The sequence below is a fragment of the Thermobia domestica genome, chromosome 9, assembly GCF_964235325.1.
Source record: "Thermobia domestica chromosome 9, izTheDome1.hap1.1, whole genome shotgun sequence".
In the NCBI taxonomy this organism is placed as follows: domain Eukaryota; kingdom Metazoa; phylum Arthropoda; class Insecta; order Zygentoma; family Lepismatidae; genus Thermobia; species Thermobia domestica.
In genome coordinates, this window is record NC_137462.1 from 44,099,305 (window position 1) to 44,121,340 (window position 22,036).

Sequence of the window (22,036 nt, forward strand, 5' to 3'; positions counted from 1 at the left end):
ATCCCTAATAATACAATTTCTTCTCAAATAATATTCAACCAGTTTATTTTCACTCTTCTAACTGTCTGAGTATTTTGCTTCTCTCCTACAAAAATTTTTCGTACCTTCTATCAATCTTAATAAGAAAATCTCTTCTCGAATAATGTTTAACCAGTTCATTTTCTCTTTAACTATCTCCATTATTGTCCTTCACCCCTCCAACACTTACTCGTATCTTCCATCATTCCGTCAATCACATCTCTAATAATACACTTTCTTATCAAATAATTTTCTAACCAGTTTCTTTTTCCCTTTCTAACTCTCCCCAGTATGGTTCTTCTATCCTCTAACACTTACTCTTACCGTCTCCTATCTTCTACCAAATCCCTAATAATACAATTTATTCTCAAATAATGTTTAACCACTTTATTTTGACCTTTTTAATTGTCTCCTGTATTGTCCTTCTCTCCTACAACAATTACTCTTACCTTCTATAAACCGTAATAAGAAAATTCTTCTCAAATTTTAATCAATTTATTTTCTTCTTTTTAAACTATCTCTATTATTGTCCTTCTCTCCTTCAACACATGCTCGTATCTTCCATCATTCTGTCGATCACATCCTTAGTAACACACTTTCTTATCATATAATATTCTAATAAGTTTCTTTCCCTCTTTTTAGCTATCTCCAGCATTTTCCTTCTCGCCCAATGCTTACCGTCTATCAATCACTAATAAGGCAATTTCCTTTCAAATAGTGCCCTAACCAATTTCTTTTCCTTTTTAATTTTCTTCAGATGCACTTCTTTATCCTAATTATTGCTTATATTTTCCCATTGAATTTTCATATTACTCAGTGAATTTTCACCATTTTCTCTCATCTTACATTTCTAATGCTTTCAGCCGTATCTCGTTGTCTGTCTATGATAATATATAATATAAAAAAATAAGACTAAGATTTAAAAGAACTAAGTACTAGTTTTTTTAAAATTGAGATGAAATATATACCTATACCATGCTCGTGTCTCAGACTGATTAACAAAAATGTTTTAAAAGAGAATATTAAAAATATTTACAGTTTATCAAGAAGTTAACGATTTTTTTTTATTCAATAATGTGATTTTTCAACGTTTTGTTCGTCTAATTTCCCATTATCCTTACTTCTTCTTTTTATTGCTTCCAGAATTCACTCTTGATGATATGGCAGCTCAGATGGTAATATTCTTTGGGGCTGGATTCGATACAAGTTCTACTGTAATGAGTTTTGCTCTGTATGAGTTGGCTCTGCAGCAGGATATTCAACAGAAGTTAAGAAAAGAAATTGATGACGTAATTAACAAACATGGAGGAAAAATAACGTATGAAGGAATCCAACAAATGGAGTATTTGGACAAAGTAGTTTTAGGTAATTATGTTCCTTTCTGAAGTAATAAAAGGAAGAATTTAGAAAAAGTGACTGGAATTGCTGCTTTGATTGTATGCTTTAACAAAGACTTGGTTCTAATTACTATTGCGTTTCAGAACCGAGATCAAATTAGATGTGTTCTTACAACTTAACGTGAAATCCGAACCACATTATCTACCATCGGGAATCAAACCCGTGTCTTCCGTTTCAAAGGTGTTTATGTTAATCACACAGCCATTACTATAGATATACCACATTGACTTGACACGTAGTCTTCCGTTTAAAGCGTTGCTTTCGGCTGAAGGAATTCCACTCCTTTTCGTCATTCGCTCTCTCGCTTAGCAATGAGTGAACCCTTATTGACTCTACGCGTGGTTGTGTCGATGATGTGAGCTTTGATTCCCATTTTGGCCATGGATCAAGACATTTTGCCAGCACTATAGTGGTATTTTGAAATCTTCTCAACAAATGCCATATTAGTTTTTTTTAACAAGTGTTGTAATCTAGAAGGTAATTGAGAATAGAATCCTTAGGCGAATATTGAGACCCAAGAGGAACGGGAAAGGCGAATTGTCATCCAGTAAATATTCTCCCACACAAGAAAAAAACTTGTCAATTATTATTGACAACTACGGCAATCCTTTTTGTTACCACAAAAGTTCATTTTTATCATTTTTCTCGTAAACCATACGAGAATTTAACCCCAAATAGGGGTGAAAATAAAAGGGAACGAGAGGAGGCGGCGTCCCCTTAGTAAAAACTCAGAAAAGGAAAAAGAAGAAAAAATTATTAGAGTCACACGAATATGTGTACATAGGAAAAACTTTTCGTTTTATTTATTTATTTTTTATTTTGTTCCCTCTTAGAACATGAAGACGCCGGTTCTCAACAAAGTGGTTTAGATCACAAACTAGCTTGAATCCACTTCAAGATGGGTTTTCGAATAGTCTAAAATTGAAATAACTCTTCGAAATTTCGATAATGACTCGTTATTTTAGTGATTTTTTTTTAAAGGAAAGCCTGAATTGCAAGAAGATAAAGTTTGGTTGCTGTTTGGTCTGCATCAAACGCTTTCGTCAGTCGCCCAGGAAAGTTTGCTTGCATCTTCCCTCCCCTCAACCTTGTCTTCTCGAGACGTAGCCGATCAGATTGTATCTATTAATGAGCGCCCCCTTAGTTCCAGAATTCCATTTACTCCCCTGCCTTCAAACATGTCCTTTTGTTCAGCTAGAGCGCTTTATCAACTGATATAGTGTTTGTCTAAGATTTAGATAATATTTTAGTTAAACTGAAATTAAAGTTTAAAGAGTTAATTATAATCTTATGCTGTAACTCATTAACCCTACTGGGACAAACTTAATGAGGATAAACACAACATATACATACATGTTAAGTGCTGGACATTCTTTTTCTGATTCTTGTAATATTCTTTCCTTAAAGAACTATTATTAGCTTTAATCACATCATACCCAGAAAAGACTGAAAAATCGGTTAAATCATTGTTTCCCAGTACTTTTAGTGTACTTCGGATACCGAAAACTTAGAATAACGTTTTTAACTTAATATGTTTGTAAGTATATGTTGTAATCGATACCCTTCTGCCATTAATATGAGGGAAATCAAAATTATTTTTAGAAACGTTCTTCATTATGTAACATGAGCTTCTAGGCTGCTGAAATCCTATATTATATTAAGTGTTGTCTTGTGCTTTCTATTACAGAAACCATGAGAAAATATCCCCCTGCTGAATTTGGTATTAGTCGATTGTGTAATAAGGACTATGTAATACCGGGAACAGATATCATTATTGAGGCTGGTACACCTGTTTATATACCAGTGTATGGTCTACATCGTGATCCAAAATATTATCCAGAACCAGAAAAATTTGATCCAGAAAGATTCAGCGAAAAAGGAAAAGCCAGTCGGCCTAGCCATGTTTATTTGCCTTTTGGTGATGGACCCAGAATTTGCATCGGTAAGTTATGGGATAATCGTTACAACAGGTATCGTTCTGTTATAATTACTATTATCATAAATTACTATTATCATAAATTTCTATCATAACTGATAGGTTACTGTCATGAATTTCAAATGTTCTGTGCGTTATCATCTGAGATTAAATTCTTCCTTTGACAATATTGCAATGTTTTGTTCGGTACAGTCTAATAAAGTCTGTGATATAAAGACCTTCAACTATTTTATTTACAAAATAAATCTTTATAACAGTTTTACAAAGTTTCTTTGTAAATCACTAAATGTTTTCAGAATTTAGCAAGTTCTAACTACACATAATAGTGGTTTCGGAAATAAAGATTTAATATGACTAGATTATGGTGGAAAACTCCTTTCCTCATTGCAACCTCCAGAGATAGGTTTCAAGGAACTTCATAGCTCATAGCAATATTGCAGCCCCAGGAGAAAGGTGTTGATAGGTTATTGATCAACTGTTGACTGATGCCTCCGTCCTCTTGAAGTCTTCTTTTATACACGTTCTCTTGAAGGGGAGGTCCGCGCGGGGAAGTCGGCCATCTTCGGTTTTCCAATCTTTCTTCGTATCCGTCTTCTATTGTCTGCTGGTTTTTATGGACTATGAACATAATAACACGTGTTCGTGATTGAAGTATGTGTTTATAGTAGTTGCTTACACGTGAGGATCAAGTTTTCTGTTAGATTCTTCAGGCTATAAGTTATCAAATACTGTTATATTCGATTCGGTATTTGTGTTCTTCCTTGGCGTTATTTCTAGTATTAACTTTTCAATTTTGATACACTTCCGTATTTCTTTTACCTTTACTGAGAATTACTTTTCTCATCCTTCTTTACGCCCCAACTGTGAAGATATCATAACGCTGAGTAGTGCTATATTTCTGCTCAGTAAAGTGAAATGTTCATGACAAAATATTTGATTGAATCTTAGGTTTTGGTTGTATTTCCTGTCTACTTTATAGATCCTCATTAACAACACTTCCTAAATAAATTTCACAATAAAAAAGACATTTTTTTCTCGGAATAGTATCTTTTGCTCCTTACACTGAGTAGACTCCTTGGAGCTCGCGCCTCTTTCCGCTAAGCGCTTACTTGAGCTCAGGCTCACTACACTCAGTGAAGTCTCGCTTATTGTTGTGGTTGAAGCCTGCTTTTACTATTTTCATTGAGGCTCCACTTACTATGTATCGGGCTCACATATTTCAATGAGCCTTGCATTCACTAACTTGCTTGGAAGTCGTGCTCACTAATCTCTTTCTTTCACTCGCCTACTTGGACTCGAGCTCACTACATTCTGTGGGCCTCGGGCTCACTGATCTCAGTTGAAGCCGTGATCACTCGCGCTCGACCTCACTTCCCTTAATTGGGCTCAGGATCACATCTATTACTGAGGCTTGTGTTCACTGATGTCAGTATGACTTGCATTCATTTGGGCTTCCGTGGGGCTCCCGCTCCTATTCTCAATAAGGCTTGCGTTTACTCAGGCTCAGGTTCACATCCTTCAATGAGGCTTGCACTCACTAATCTCCTAAAGCTCGTGCTCGCTAATTTCGTTCGGGCATGTGCTCAATTGAAGTCGAGCTTACTAGCCCTCAATTGGGCTTCGTGCTCACTAATCTCAATAGCCTTTGAACTCGAGCTCACTACCGTCGGCGGGGCTCGGGCTTATTTAGGATCGCGCTTACTAATTCCATTTGTCCTCGGGCTCGCTAATCTCAAATGGATTCCACCATTGGCTCATTTTCCTCAACTGATGTCGGGGGCACTACCCTCAACGGAGCTGGTGCTTACTATCCTTAATAGATTTTCACTAACTTGAGCTCATCTTCAATTTTGTTCGGACTTGAGGCTATTTACCTTCAATGGAACTCAGGATCATTACTTTTAATGGGGCTCAGACTCACTCGAGATCGTGTGTACTAACTCGATCTCACGCTCGAGCTCCCTCGTGGCTAAGCGGTTAGCGTACGCGCCTCTGGCGTGGGAGACCCGGGTTCGATTCCCGGCGGGAGCTCATGTGGTTCGGATTCTACGTTAATCAGTAGGCCCACGTCTGATATAGCCTTGCTGCTGAAAGAGACGCTAAACTAAAAAATCAACTCAATCAATCAATCGATCTCACGCTCACTCAGGTTTGAGCTCCCTAACCTGAAATGGGCTCGCGTTTTTTTTTTTTTTTTTTTTGGTCAATTCCTTGAACAAGTCTTGGGCTCACTACCCTTAGTTAAACTTGCTCTCACTTAAACTCGCATGCAATAATTTTGTTCAGGCTTGTAGTCATTACCTTCAATGGAGCTCAAACTAATTAATTTCATCTGACACGCACTCACTCGGGCTCGGGCTTACTAACCGCAATTCGCTTTTCGATCGGGTTCACTGCTCATTGTTTGTTTAATATTCAAGAAATAGCACGTAAGATATTGCAATTTTTAACTGTAACTTATGGGTCATTGATTATAAGTTAAGCCAACAAAGATGGCGGAGTAGCGTGGCGAAGCTGTGACGTATGGCTGCATGATTTTGTAGTACAGACACATCCTCTATTTTATAACGTCCTTGGTATTCACTGTCTCCGAATCACTCAAAAAGTATAACCAAAGTTAATATTATATGTTTACAATACCCCAAGACAAATTGGTCCGAAAAGATCACGCCTATGAGCATTTCTTTCTCCTGTAAATTATTTAACATCAACTAAATTTTTTAGTGAAACGATTGTAGTTACAATTTTTATCCATGTTCTATTACTGCCATACAATTTCATTATTACGATTTAGTAAGTTATTATCTGATATATCTAACTTCAAAATTATATATCTCGTATATTTTATATTTCCTATATAATTTGTCATTTATGATAACAGGCCTAGAAAATCGCAGATATCTCATCCATGATAAGAGATTCCACTTTAAAGTATATTGCAGAAGGTTGTTTGGTTTATATCTGATCGCTTTTCAAAGTGTACTTACCCTATGAAAAACAGTGCCACCACTACGTGTTGTGCTCTATTGCATTCCAGCTTTAGGGACCATTGACTGGCATTGTAATTTCTATTGCAACAATCTACGTTTGAGCACAGACACAGGAAATCCATCTCATTCTTCCCAGCAGTTTTGCATATGAATTGAGGCGGATGTTGTGGAAGTCATGTTAACAGTCCAAATCCGCAGAAACACATTGAACTGGCCCAGGATTTTGACAGGAACATCATGAAAGGGAATAACATTGATTTATGTTTTCTGCTTATAGTTAGCGTAATAATAAAACTCGGGAGGATGGGCGTACCCTTTGTCCATGTGGATCCGTATCTGTTTTATGTTGGCTCCTTACAAGCGAAGGACATATTTTCAATAGATTGAGGTCATGGCGAATTCCTGTAAGTAGCCAGCATTCACCTTAACGTTTCAGTACATCTTATGTACGTCCAAGTTCCCCTTGTAAAACGTATCCGGCTACAATCACGATTCTGTGATAAACTTTCTCTTCTCCAACGGTAAAATAGATACGTTTCTTGTGAGTGATGACATGATACGTAATTGCCCGAGTATTACAATTACGCGTAAATTAAATATTTGTATCATACAATGATAACTGCCTTCCGTTTTGACTCCCCCAAAAATCTCCTTCCTACAGTTTGCAGCTGTTTATCGTGAAATTTGTCTATTTTTGTATGGTCAAATTAAACTCATAAAATGGCTGCGAAATTCAAATAGTGATGTCATGACTTAAGTAACATCCTCATTCCGTAAACCATGTAGAAAGTTTATAGTAAAGTTTAAACATCATAGCGGACAAAACGACAACGATGGCAATGTTGATGAAGGTTCTTTCCAATTCTCGGGAAGCCTTATCGAGTAATTCTTAATGCAGCGGAGCGTCATCTTGCTGGGAAATCACCATGGCTTACAACTCATATAATTGAACCCTTACTTAGTTTTCGAACGTTTTATTCAGGTAAGTTCCGGGTATTGTACAATAAGGGACTGCTTTTGGGAAAAATATCAGAAAAGAACCAAAGACTGTTGTTATGCATCAGGCAGTAAATGACATCTGATGAGGTTGGGAACCTGCGACTGACATTGGGACGTGCTAAATTTAATATCTAGGCCATGACGCATTGTGGTGGTGTATTTTTCTGGCCTGCCAGATGACGAATTTCATGAAGCACCTCAAGCAACACTTTTACTGATAACCTCTAGCGGATTCCTTTCTTGGCCGAATGTTTCTGCTTGCATCCAATTTGTGTTTACCCGGGCGTGACATCTTAATTGTGGTCACTCCGATGACTTTCCCGACACTGTTTTACAATTCGGTTGTACAACGTACATGCGTGAAACGAAGTCATGCTGTTCTCTTCCTAATAACAGCACACTTTCGAGGGCATTTCACTAGCACCAACATGATACTCCAATATCTGTAAGCTGAAACAGCATACTGAGTACTGACTATGACACCAGTTTCATGTTTTGTTGAAACTATACGGGTGAAAATGTCGTTCTCAAATTGGTCGGATATAAACCGAACAACTTTCTGTAAAAAATTATGACTTGCTGCATCAACTTTTCAACAATGTTATTTTACTGCAAGCTATAACTTGTACGACGCAGTCTCACATTAGTTTCATTAATAAAGTTTATATAGTAGTATATTTAAATGTTATCATTAATTTGCATATCAAAATGGAAATGGTTTTCTTTATTTTCAAATATTATTTATATTATTAATTAACTTAGAATCATATTTATTTTATTTCCTAAGTATTGGTAAGATTCAAGTTTATATCGAGAATGTAACTATAGATATTGGATTTCGTATATAGAAAGATAGACTCTAGTGAGTTAGTTTTTTTTTTTTTTTTTTAAAGCAAACTTGTAGAAGACAACTAAGCTCCAAAAGGTCAGTCACCTATGCTTGGCCAACCTAGCCAACTATATTGTGAGTTGAAACTAAAAATTACTGTTTTATTTCTGTTAAGCAGCTATAAGAATACTGTATAGAACTAAAAAACCATAAAACACCCTGAGTTGTAACACTCCCGAAAAGGCGACAGAAAGTCGGATATTTGTCTATTGTCAAATTTTAACACATAGATATAAAAACAGAAGGACAATGAGGTGTGAAAATCTTGGGTTAACCGCCGATTTCACAAGAATTCTAGCTGGCGTAGTGAATCTATCAAAACAGGCTGTGAATTCGTTCCAGGTTTACCAGATGAAGCAGTTTGTAATATCAAATAATAATAATAATTAAAATATGTAGGAATTAGTGTGTTTAAGAGTCAATTATGTATTGGAAAGCTACGCGTACCCTTATTGTTTGTTTTACCTTTTCCGTTCTTTCGTATATCGTATCATAAAACTTTCTTTCAGCCGTGAGAAAAAAAAATAAAACAAGTACTATCTGGTATTGGAGGGTGAAGTTTTGGCTTTCTGCTGGGGACAGACGGAACTGGGAATCCTTACCCTAAGAAATTGTATCAAATAAAGTTTATAGAGGATGACAACTCCATACCACATATGTATATGGTAGCAAAGATATGTATATACTTGTAAGTAAAGTAGATGTATGTTTAATTTCATTCTATAATCAATAATTTGTAAAATTGTCACGCGGAAGCAGAAAACTCCGAACTATTATGGTTGTCCGCGACATTGTTAATTCTTTCCGCTAGAGGGCTCCAGTGACTAGACAAACATAAGAAAAGAACATGTCAGGTGGTGAAAAATATATTAACCGGCCTATTTTAAATGCAAAATTTTAAGGTTATATCAGAAGGGGACTATAACATATTTGGTATCTAATGAAAGGCCAAAGAATGCAGATTTTAGTGCTTGATTTGAAATTAGGTGACAATCTATAAGAAGTGAATTATTTGCGTATAAAGTCAATGTAAATAAAAATCAGCATACTTCCTTGCAAAGTTCCGTTAGCAGGTAGATAGACAATAGAAAAGGTTATCTCTATTGAAAAGCCAGTAGCTTTGATGCGAAGCACGACTCTTGGGCGTCAAACCCCTTTTACAAAACCGAAATTCTGGAGAAGAACAGGGTAGTTGGCGTTTAGATCGGGTCTGTGAAGTTGCTGCTCGTGTGAAAATAGTTATTTTCATGAACACTATAAATTCAACGGTGTTAGTTGCAATGGAAGATAGGTGCATATATTTATTTTAAAAGTGAACTTAATTAAGTGCGATAAGTTGCACCATTGGTGTTCAAAATAAGTTAAATAAACTGTGTCAGTTTTCTAGACTATATGCATTTAGAGATCCAATCTGACACTACTGGAAATGAATACACACATCTTACGTATGCAGCAACAAATCATTAAAATATCTATATATATAGAGATAGAAGTGCAACTAAAACCAAGTTTGAAGTGGTTACACAAGGACTTAATCTACTGTAGGATGCTACGGAAACCGTTCTAAAATACTATCAACATGAAAGAATAGACACTAAAATTGTGATTAACGCTGTGAAGTAACGGACACACCTACCTGGAAATTAAAGAAGATGAACTGTGCAATAGATACAAATACATGATTAACTATGAACTAGTGATAAAAAAAATCATAAGATAGTTTTTTTTTTAATTATTTTAGTTCAACTGTGAGCATATATTATATCGATATCAATTAAGTGTTGTGATTTAAGTGATTAAGTGTGGTGTTAAAATAAAAGTGTTTATTAAACTACATGGAGTTATCACCTTCCCTAACGGAATTTCGGCTGGTATGGTAAGTACCAGAATAATTTGTTTGTTTCTTGCAGGCTTGCTGGATTCCATGTTCTTTAATATCAGATGTTCGAAACTAGTAAGGTAATCACACACCTATTCTTTGATAAACCAAGGTGGCAGATAACTCATGCGTAAGTCCACATATCAAAGAAAGTCCGAAAGGGGCTACAGGACCTTAAATAAGGAACTCACACTTACAGGAATGGCATTATAGAAATTATAAATATATAATTTTATTATTTTTTTAATCTTAGCTCTACTGACTTTTATCTAAATTTCAGTAATTTCTATTATTTTATTTGGCATATCTTTTGATTTTCTTTAAATTTGGATGATACAACATTCATGTAAGTAAAGGGGTAGTAAGAGAGAGATTTACATATGAGTTTAATACGGAGATTTCTCTTTTCTTCCCCTGCACTCCACAAACTGTTGTACAATCCCCAGCCAAAAAAAAAAAAAAAAAAAAATGCAACGAGAGCATGTAAGTTTATTGTGAAACTTCGGCTAACAGCGCAGGGAATAAACATAACATCTAAATGGTACGAATCACGCCAGGAGAAATCTCGGCGTTCTCCCCTGCACAATTATTTTGGAGCAAAAGACTTCGTCGTTTCACAATAAACTTACATGGTCATGTTGAAGGTTTTTTTTTTTTTTTTTTTTTTGCTGCGGACTGTACACTATGTACTGGACTCCCCTGATTGAGAAAAGTTCGAAGGTAAAACAATAATGTTTCGTAATACAGTATATGCATCAATTTATTAATAGGTAGTGATTCTTACTTGAATTTGTGATAGAGATTTTAATTTTAATTTTATTATTATATTTTCTTTTATTTGTAGGTATGAGATTTGGAAACATGCAAACAAAGATTGGATTGGCGTATATGTTGTCTAAGTACCAGTTCATGCCTTGTGAAAAGACATCTATTCCGATAAAGTACGATACACAAAACCTAATTTTACAAGCAAAAGATGTTTGGCTGACAATAGTTCCAAGAAGTTCGTAAGCATAACAGATATCATTGCAAGAAGAATTCACCCAGTCAGCAGACCGCTTAGTTCACTTAGGTCATCAGCTGTCAGTAAACGTTTGATTCAATTCAAAATCACTTTGTTTTCATTTCTTAATTTATCATTAATTTTAATTGGTGTGTTGGAGTTAACTTCGTGCCACCTAAAAAGTATTCGTGCCACCTAAAAAATTTAATAGGTGAATCAAATAAACTTCTCACCATCACGCTCTCGCCCGATTTTGATAAATGTAAATGGTAGTATTTCTCATACCAAAATCAACCCCCAAACATTGAGCCTCAGTATGTATTTAAACATGTATAAAGTAATAAATTTAACATTCGAAACAATACTACATATTTTTCAACAATCTTTTTTACATTAATGTGTATTAGTGATATAAGTAACATTTTTTTAAAAAATTGTAAATTTAATTTAGCATCAGTCATTTATTTGAGGGTCGGAGTTGTGAGATTATGTTGGAATGTCAAGCTATGAGAAAGTTGAGAATGAAAGGTACTTGCTAGATTCATACAAAGTAAAAGATGCCTATGTCAATTAAACACAAATGCCTCTATGTTTCCTTAGTTCTGTTAAATTTTGACACAAGCCTGATGCTACTTCAACTCAATCGCACTTTGGACTAAAGTGTTAAAATAGTAGTCGATAAATCAACTGCCCGACAGATGAGAAGTCATTTGAGTAACATACCATTGGTATTATTTTATTACTGTAGCCAAATATCTACTTTTACAAAAAAAAAAAAAAAATCTTTCCTTTTAAACACACATGGCTCTTATGAAGGATAATAGTATCCCATAAATTACGGTATTGATAAGTGATTGGGAAGAACTAAATATAGTCAGCAATAAAAAGAAACGCAGTGAACATAGGAAGAACACATAGGAAGAACATAGGAAGAACAATTGTATCCATGTAAATGCTGTCAGAAAATTAATGCTCCCAGAAAACAAAATTTGTTAGGTTTTATTTTATTTATTTATTTATTTATTTATTTATTACATGCAATCATCTCTCTACGCATTTGTGCACAGGTGTCATGTACAATGACTGAACATTTATTTTTTAATACCCAAGTTAATATTTTCCTATGATGTAGATGCCGATCGCTAGTAAGCCAAAGCCCAAATCTACTAAACCTTCACACGAATCATACAGCTATTACCGAATCGACTAATTATACTTATCTCGGTATATATTTGACTCTGATCTCACTAGATTTGAGGTGAGGTGAATTTCAGTTTAGCGTCCCTTTCAGCAGCGAGGCTATGTGAGACGTGGACCTACTGATTAACGTGGAATCCGAACCACATGAGCTCCCGCCGGGAATCGAACCCGGGTCTCCCGCGCCAAAGGCGCGTACGCTAACCGCTTAGCCACGGAGGAGCTCCTCACTAGATTTGACACCTTTGCAATATAATAGGTCAAGCATGAAATCGGCTCAACTTATCCAAGTGTTTAGGCCTAGTTGGTACAACCAGGTTATGGCGTATGCTAATGATGTAAATTTAATAGGGGTGATAGGAGGACAATAAAGAAATGCAGAAGTCATTAAACGCTTGCAGAGACTTGCGTCTAGAAGTAAATGCAAAGAAAATAAATACATGGAAGTTCTTCGAGATCGTAATACTGCAACTTATGGATGCGTTAAAATATCAAATAAAACTTTCAATAAAGTGGATACTTTCAAACATCTAGGATCAATCTTAACAGACCAAAATCATATTCACGAAGAAATCAAATGTCGACTAAAAGCACAGCACTATTATTCACTTCAAAATCTTTTGTCATCGCGAATTCTGTCAAGGAATTTGAAACTTGGAATATATAAAACGATACTCATCCCTATCGTTGTGTATGGTTGTGAAACATGGTCGCTTATTCTGAGGGAAGAACGTAGACTGAAAGTATTTGAGAACAAGATTCTAAGATGAATATTCGGACGCAAGAGGATAGAGAATGGTGAATTGCGGACACTTCATAACAAGGAACCATTGTTAGGGTTAAACACTGTTAGGGTCATCAAGTCTAGAAGATTCAGACGAGCAGGTCATGTAGCCAGAATGGAAGAAAGTAGGAACGCTTTCAAATTTTTAAACTATAAATCCAATCGAGAAACGACCATTAGGAAGACCTAGGCGCAGATGGGACGACAACATTAAAATGGATCTCGCAGAAATAGTCATACAAAGTTGGATCCAGTTGGGTAAGGATAAAAGTCAATGGATAGCTTTTATGAACATGACATTGTACCATAGGTCATAGAATTTAGTTAGTTACTTAGTCTTACAGCTTGTGAAAAGAGTTGTTAACACTTTCACTGCGTGAGTCCACGGAAAGAAAATTTCCCTAACCAGCGAATGTCGACTATAGTCAATATTAAAAAAAAAAAATGTCCGTATCTTGGGCTTGTCGAGAGTATTCTACAAAGGTTTTCCGTTCGATAAACAATAGAAAGCAAAAAAATCGCACGGAAAATCTTCAGCGACTACTCTCGATAAACCAAAGATACGAACATTCTTTTTTTTTTTATATATATATATATATTGACTATAGTCGACACTCGCTGGTTAGGAAAATTTTCTTTCCGTGGACTTACGCAGTGAAAGGGTTCTTGTAAATTTCGAGAAGACTGGCTTCTGGATGTTGTAGATCCCATTTGACAAATTTTACAAGCTGGCCAAGTCTAGCTATGATTCAGTTTTGATATATAACATTGTATAATTGTAACAAACAGCTTTGTAAAGCAGAACTTACTACGTTTGTATCCTGTCTTATTTTTCTTATCAATTTCAAAAGAAACAGAATCTGCAACACTGATTTAAAATTATCCAGAATACATTCACAAGTATATAAAGTACATTCAAAAGTAGAAGTACTTCACATCTTAAGATTAAACAGAAACAGTATTTGTGAAAATTATACGAAAATCAATAACACTTTTAAAAATATCGAATGCAGTATCACTGTTATTTGAAATGTAAAGGGGTGCAATATCTGCTAAGATGTCAAGAAATTTCACCAGAAAGAAATAGGTTTTCACTCTTGGAATTTATATTAACTGATAATTTTAACTAATTAGTATGTTTATAAAACTGTTTCCAAGGAAACGTATCTAAAATCTCTTTATCTTATCTAATTGCATACAAGAAATCAAGTGGTAATGGCTTACACAGACAAAATAAAACAGTGAATACAGTGTGAATGCTTGGAAACTGATTTCTAACTAAAAAATATTCATAAGAAAAGTACATCTGTACAGTTAACAAGTCTATCACAACACGAACTTTGAGCTGAAAATAATTATTTAGTGGTGATAAGTGTTATACACGAATAACAAAAGATTACCAGACTTCGATATACAGTACATATCTGAGTTACAAACTAGGTCTTCTGTTTTGGAACAAGACAGTTCTTAAATGGTTAAATACTTGATAAGCAACGTTTGTTGTTTTATTACATCTTTGGAAATAAATCAGTATTCGTCGTACACTATAGTGTTTTAGCGTGTTTATATATTTTTGTTTAATTTACTTTATCCGAACGTAGACTCACTCTTTATACCGATAGAACTCAGGGTTAGGGTGATAAGCAATCCTTGTTTTTTTCTTTCTTCGGAGTATTAATTCCAGAGTTGCCAACCTCAGAAAACAAAATTATCGATTTTAGACTTTAAAATATCGTATATTGTAATACATATTATCATATATTCTATATGCAAGTGGTAATTGTAAAAACAAGTATAATACTCTAATAATAGCAATAATATATAATAAACTTATCTAGTAATCTTCAGTTTTAGACTCCAAATCTGCATCCATGTGCTAAAATCATTTGTCCTCACCATTTTTAAAAAATCCTTATTATCACAACTCTGAACAACAATAATTCCACCCTCCTCGTAAACGTAATTGAATTTAAAGAATATATACAAGGTTGCCATTTGCCAATTCTCAAATCGTTATTGATTTATTTTAGTGAGAATGACTATTAAGAAATCTGAAGGTGTTTTATAGTGCATATATTAAATGCACGTTTACAATTCTAGATTGCGCGTGAGAAACAGGATAAGTCAAAAAGCAAGGGCGCCAATCCTAGAGGGCCGGCCCCCCAAAACTCATGTGGGCCCCATGTATTTTTATGAATATGTATTTTATGAATATATATTTTTATATGTATTTTTTATTGTTATGTGTATTTTTTATGAATGCCCCCCCCCCAAAAAAAAGTTACAGAGAAATCGGCACCGTTGTCAAAAAGCACAGGTTTTTCAGGAGGCAGTTTCTTATTTTACCAAGCATAAGTACGAATCACTTGTACTAACAGTACCAAGACGCGATTATTCAACTCACATTTAGAATTGACTTATACCAAGTGAACCGGAGGTGAAGCATGACACATAGATCTCTAAATTTTGACTTATCTTACTTTGGCCAATTTCTGACTCATACTGTTTCTTTCGCGCAGTCTAGAATTTATTTCCACATTCAAAAATTGAATAAAAAAGCGTGCGTTCTAAACTTATCGTATAATCACCTATTATCGCAAGAGCATTATACCATTAAGGGTTTAATTATCGTATATGACGATAAATTATCGTATGGTTGGCAAGCCTGACTTATTCCCCACATTGTTTGGTTTACTCAATTTTAACTGGCCGATTTATGACGTACGAACGTGGTTTACAATCTGAAAAATAATAAAAGGAAACACTAGAGCAACGGTGAAGAGATGATGACGTAAGAAAATATAAAAAGTAAGTGTTGCCAGTGAATATATACTCATGGATCGACGTATTCCTTCCTGCAGAACTGTCGACTAAAAAATCGATGTTTATATTTGAAAGTCACGATTGTCTTCTGTCGGCGTTAAGTTTCCTTCTCCTATCCGTCTAATTATTGTGTTGTGATTCACTCCTTCAAAACTATTTTGGCTCTTCTAGGGTGAATCCAAGTCTTACCAGGGTAAATATAATATTTATTCAGGAATAATTTTTAAAAAAAGTGTTCGATGAAATTCGTTTAAAGGCAAAAAAAAAAAAATCTACAGCTCTTTCACTTCAGAACCCTATTTCTTAAGTCTGCTGATCATCACTCAGACCCATTAGACACCTACAAATTTATTCAGTCAGACTCCACTGATCCGTCACTCTACCATAGCTTTGTTTGACACCTATCTCTATCGGGAAAGCCTGACAATTTTCCGTTGACAAAATTTAGAGTAACCTGTTGTCTACAGACACCACTTAATCAAGAGACGATTACTCTTTTTCTAAAGAGAAGACCAGCATTTAGGCTTCTCTGGCTTAGCAAAAAGCATGTTCTAAAAAAACACACACACACACACTTAAAAATGTATTTTTGCCTCTGAGGTTAAAAAATGTACATAACCTACTTTCTCCTATCTACAAGATAATGGGAATCACTTACCCAATAAGTTATCATTCAAGCTTATCCCTGGCTAAACTAAAAAATGTTAACCAACTTGGTCATCACTGAGACCCAAGGGAATCACTCATTCCTTGCTCTAGCCATCACTTAAGCTAGTCCCTAATTATTTTCTAGTTAAAAAAAAAATAGGAAAAAATTCTAAAGCCATTACTCACACTCCAGAGAAATTATTCATTCTCTGTCTTCGGTCATCATTCAGACCTATCCCTACAAGATAGGAAAATTAAGAAAGAAAAAAAGCAGAGGCAGAACCTATCAACCAACGTTGAGTGGCTCTAATAGCCATAGGCATCCAACCTGCGATGCTCTGACAGAAAAAAACTTGAACGTTGTGTATATTAAACAAAGCTGAGAGAAACCAAGTAAAGAAATATATAGTTTAGCATATATGCTTATACATATAAGAATTCAATATTCAAGATAAAATTTAAAATATATAACACATAAATACGTATATATGTAATTACATTCATATGTCTGGCCAGACTTACTTATATTAGAAATACAATAATTGTATACACACTTACACTAATCCTTTATTTAAAAAAAAAAAAATGAAACATGTTAAAGGAGAACACTCGTCCTTACAGCTGGGAAGAGACAGATGGAAACTATGTCGTGACAGATCATTTAGTTAGAATGAACAAGTCAAACATGACATATTTCTGCCAGTATTTTTTGTTCGTTTCTCGCCGCTGAGTTTCAAAGTCTTCAACTGCATATTGAAGTTACAATGGTTATGTTTTGCATTGACTTGCCTTTATAAATATTATAATGGAATTTAGAATAGCAGTTTTTTTTTTTTTTTTAAGTTTCTGAAAGAATGAACTTTAAAGAACCAACAGAGCAAAGATAAGTAAGGAAGGGAAAACATACTTAAATGAATATAAAGTGAAATATAAGCCGGTCTATAATTTCTTTATCAAGCAAGCGTACTGTCTGGAACTGAAAATATGAGGTTTAGATTCTTGTACTTAGCTTGAGAGCAGAAATGACGAAATCCCTTAACTCAAACATTACAGGATTAATTGGTAAATGTTACCACTTTTTTATCATTAGAGTTTAAGAAATAACTTCTAACTGAACCATAAAGGTAAAGGTAACTATATAATATATGTTGATACAACATTCACATAATATCATTCTGATTAAATCAAATTGTTCTTCTTCAAGTGACTGTTAGTCAATGCTGTTGCATTTAGGCTTACTTACACAAAATGACCCGGAACGGACAAAATCATACAGGAAGAAGCTGTAATGAGACACTATTTTGTATACTAGCAATAGAAAGTTAATTTTTGTTAGGTTATATTGGTTGGCCAACTTCGAAAGGGGGCAATATCTGGAAGAAACACTGGTTGCATTAAAAATAGATTGATGAGTTGCCGATAAACTATTCCATAGCTTCGAAAATGATACTAATTTCGTGCCATTTCCTCTTCCCTGGCTCTTAATCATTGGTTCATGCGTAAGTTTCTAGCGAGTTTTCAATGTTTCCGTTTCATCCCAATCTTTAATGGTTCTATCAAAATTACCTAGTTCAATCGGTTAAAAGTCCTTTCTAACAAACGTTTGTCTAAATAACAAACATTACATACACTTGCTTTCCTTTCTATAAAACCCTTTCACCAGTTTCTCGATGGAAGCTAATTGTATCTCTCATTGTGCCTATGCCCTGCTCAACTTAAAAATGTATTCTTATTTTTAGTACTTAAAACAGTTTTTTTTTTCATCCAATGTCAGTCCGATGATTCTATTCTCGTCACAACTTTCTTAAATATACTTAAGAAATATATACCATAAATGTCGACTAAAACAGGGAATTATTCAGTTATTATTCAGTGTTATTATTCAGCTCAAAATGTCTTGTCGTCGCGAATTCTGTGTAGGAATTTGAAGCTTAATACGTATATTGAAGAAAGTTAATCTGAGAAAAAAGGGAACTAAAACTTTGGGGAAATAATTGAATAATACATAGTGGAACGGAAAGGAAATAAAAGAGAACAAATATTGCAACATAGAAATTAAAGATAGAAATGTCTTCAGAGAGGGAAGTGAAGTTTAAAGCAGATGGAAAATATACATTATTAAGAAACTTTGAGAGAAGTAATCAACCATAGTATCTTATGTATGTAAGGAAGGAAGGATATGATCATGAACAACTAAAACTTGGTAATTTTGAAGGATAAGTAAGAGAGGAACTTCTGCTAAATAAAGGAGATGAGAACACAGATAGATGATATTATGTACCGAGTTTGTAATGAAATGTACGCCAAGCAAGAGAATCACTAAGGTTTCATTAGAATTAGGAATTAGATTCTGGGCTTTCGGCACCTATATTCATGTGAAACCGTCATGTATGAGGGATGACGTTCCTCAGTAATCACCGGGAGAAAGGAACGGGGAAGAAAGAAAGCGGCCTGGGATCATTATTTAATGTACCATCCCGGCACTTTCCTGAGAATGAGGAAAACTTCAGTCAGAATACAGTACCTAACCTGAAAAAAAAAAACTTACACTTTCCGTACCAAGTGTCCCCACCAACAATCAAACCTGGTCATTTTGCACCAAAGGCGGGAGCATTAACGACTGTGCTACGCGGAGCCATACTAAGATTTCGTCTAGTTAAAACTAACTAATTAACTCTCTGGCCTATGGAACCCGGAGGTTTAATGTCGCGTTCACAAAAGCTCTCCACTGACTTCTATCTTTAGCCAACTCGATCCAATTTCTACTTTGTATTTCCATTTGTGCGAGATACATCTTAATATTGTCCTCCCATCTGCGCTTAGGTCTTCCTAATGGTCGTTTTCCAATTGGTCTTCCAGTCAAGGCTTTGAAAGCGTTTCTACTTTCTTCCTGCCTAGCTACATGCCCTGCTCACCTAAGCCTCCTAGACTAACAATGCTCGGCAAACCGTATAAATTATGCAGTTCCTCGTTATGAAGTTTCCGCCATTCCCATTCCCGTTCCTCTTGGGTCCGAATATTCGTCTCAGGACCTTGTTCCCAAATACGTTTAATCTATGTTCTTCCCTCTGAGTAAGCGACCATGTTTCGCAACCATATAAACCATCAGGCATGATTACTGTTTTAATATTTCTGGATTATCACTAGGTATGTAAACTTCTCATTGACAATAAGAGGGCACGTGCTCTTATTGTGGAGGTTTTGAACATCTTGCCAGAAGGTTTTGAACATCTTGCTTTTAAGAGAAAAAGAGCTGAAATTTCTATATATTTCACTATTTTCAAATCGATGTTGTCTGTCTCATTAGCAATGAAAGACGAACGAAAACTTTGATATCAATTTTTGATCATAGTTAACACTCTCCTGCAATTGAGAATAACACCCTCAGGCGAATAGTTCAACCCAAGAGGAACTGGAATGACGAATGGAGAAAACTTCATAACGAAGAACTACATAATGTATACCATTTACCAAACATTGTTACGGTCATCAAGTTTAGGAGGCTCAGATGGGCAGGTCATGTAACCAGAATAGAATTTAAAAAAAAAAAAAAGTATAAACACGTTCAAAATTTTAACTTGAAACCGAATCGAATGAAGCCCATTAGGAAGAACTACGCAGATACAGGAGAACAATATGAAGATGGATCTCGCATAAATAGGAATACAAAGTAGAATCTGGATCCATTTGATTAAGAACAAAATTAATGAAGAGCTTTTATAAATGCGATATCAAACCTTCGGGTTCCACAGGCGATACAGTTAGTTAGTTAGCACTATCCTTATTAACCTGAATTTTTATCATTTCCATTAAAATGTGTATTTTAAGAGGCGTGTAAAGTTAGTTCATAATGTATACCAAAAATATTGTATCTCATGAGCATCTGAGAGATGAAAATCGACATATAAATTTTTCATCAGAAATGACTAACCACATGTTCTATCGTTTACGAAATTTCACTTCTATAAAGGTAACCAAGAAAGTTATGGCCCTTTTGTGGAGGTATGTATTCGATTGGCCCTCACATCGTGAGTTCAATGCGAATGGAGATAAGGCGAAGGTCAGTTATTGGTAAAGCTATATCCAACATACTACCTTGGTGCGACAGTTCAGTTACACCGTGAACTATCGTAAGGACAGAGGGAACATGGGAAATCCACAGAGTGTCATAAGGACGTGTATATTGTACGAGTTCAAATTAGGATCAAACGCCTCTGCAGCGGGGCGGAAGATATGCCAGGCGTTTGGAGAGATTGTCGTGACTACACGGACAGTTCAGCGGTGGTTTAACAAGTTTAAGGACCAATACATGTACAAAATGAACATCTACATTAAGCAATTGAGGCGAACAGTGGCCAGACATGTGAGGAAATGGGACTACAATTCAATATGAGTGAAGAAACCATTCGGCAGCACCTCCATCAAATTGGGAAGCATTGCAAGTTCGGTCGATGGGTTTTCACTCCGGACCAGAAGGCAACGCGAGAAGACACCTGTGTTTTCTTTGCTGTCTTATCTGAGGAGGGAGCCATTTTTGGACAGGGTGTCGATATGTGATGAGAAGTGGGTTCTGTACGAAGTTCCACGGTGCCGTCATCGTTGGTTCGTATTCCATGTACCGCTTCCAAAACAGTAGTCGAAACCAGCGCTGCACAAGAAGAAGATCCTTCTGTGTGTTTTGTGGACTGCTATCGGCATCGTGCATCGAGAACTGCCACCAGCTGATGAGAGCATCAATTCAACTGTGTAGTGTCAGCAGTTGAGCCGTGCTCAAGAAAAAAAAATCAAAACTCCGGGGCCAGCACTTCTGAATAGTAAACGGGTCCTCCTGTTACAAGACAACGCAAAGCCCGAAGTGGCTCGGATGATCCGGGAATCCATTCCACGCCTTGGATGGGAAACAATATTGCACCCGCCGTATTCTCCGGACATTGCACCGTCCGATTATTACCTGTTCCATTCCTTGGACAATTACCTTCGAGGACGTCAGTTCAAATCCCTAGTAGAGCTGCAAAATGCACTTGATAACTTCTTCGTTTCATGGCCCACAAAGATCTTCCCCCATGGAATCCATGGCCTTCCAGAACGTTGGCAGAAGGTCGTAAATGTTGATGGGGACTATTTTTGATCTTCCAGGTAAATCTTAGGTGACTAGTATATAGGTCTGTTCGACCTTTAAAATCTTACATGATCTGAGTTCAGATCGGCGTGAGCCAGATCGGTTTCTATCCTTTATTTAGTAATATCGATGTTAGAAAGTAGTGGGTGGAAAAGCGACAGAACTTTCTTGGTTACCTTCATAGTAGATGGGTTCAATTTCTAAAAATATCTTAATTTCCCATTTCGTATTCATAAAATGGTAAAGATGAAGAACCGTTCCAACCAATCAAAATGAATTTGTTTGCTTAGCACTTAGGTCGACGTAGGATTTTATGATGACACTTTGGTTGAAATGCAAATTGTAAGAGGGGA

At 35.6% G+C, this 22,036-nt stretch overlaps 1 protein-coding gene across 1 annotated transcript in view; it reads left to right on the forward strand.

Moving 5' to 3' along the window:
• LOC145694625 (cytochrome P450 6k1-like) overlaps positions 1–11,219 on the forward strand; it is a 46,399-nt gene extending 35,180 nt beyond the window's left edge. Inside the window, exons 3-5 of the mRNA XM_081771027.1 lie at positions 1,162–1,383; positions 3,104–3,358; positions 10,954–11,219. Of these exons, the coding sequence (XP_081627153.1) occupies positions 1,162–1,383; positions 3,104–3,358; positions 10,954–11,120 (644 nt within the window). The 3' untranslated portion in view covers positions 11,121–11,219. The remainder of the gene's footprint in view (positions 1–1,161; positions 1,384–3,103; positions 3,359–10,953) is intronic.
• Positions 11,220–22,036: the final 10,817 nt, after the last annotated feature.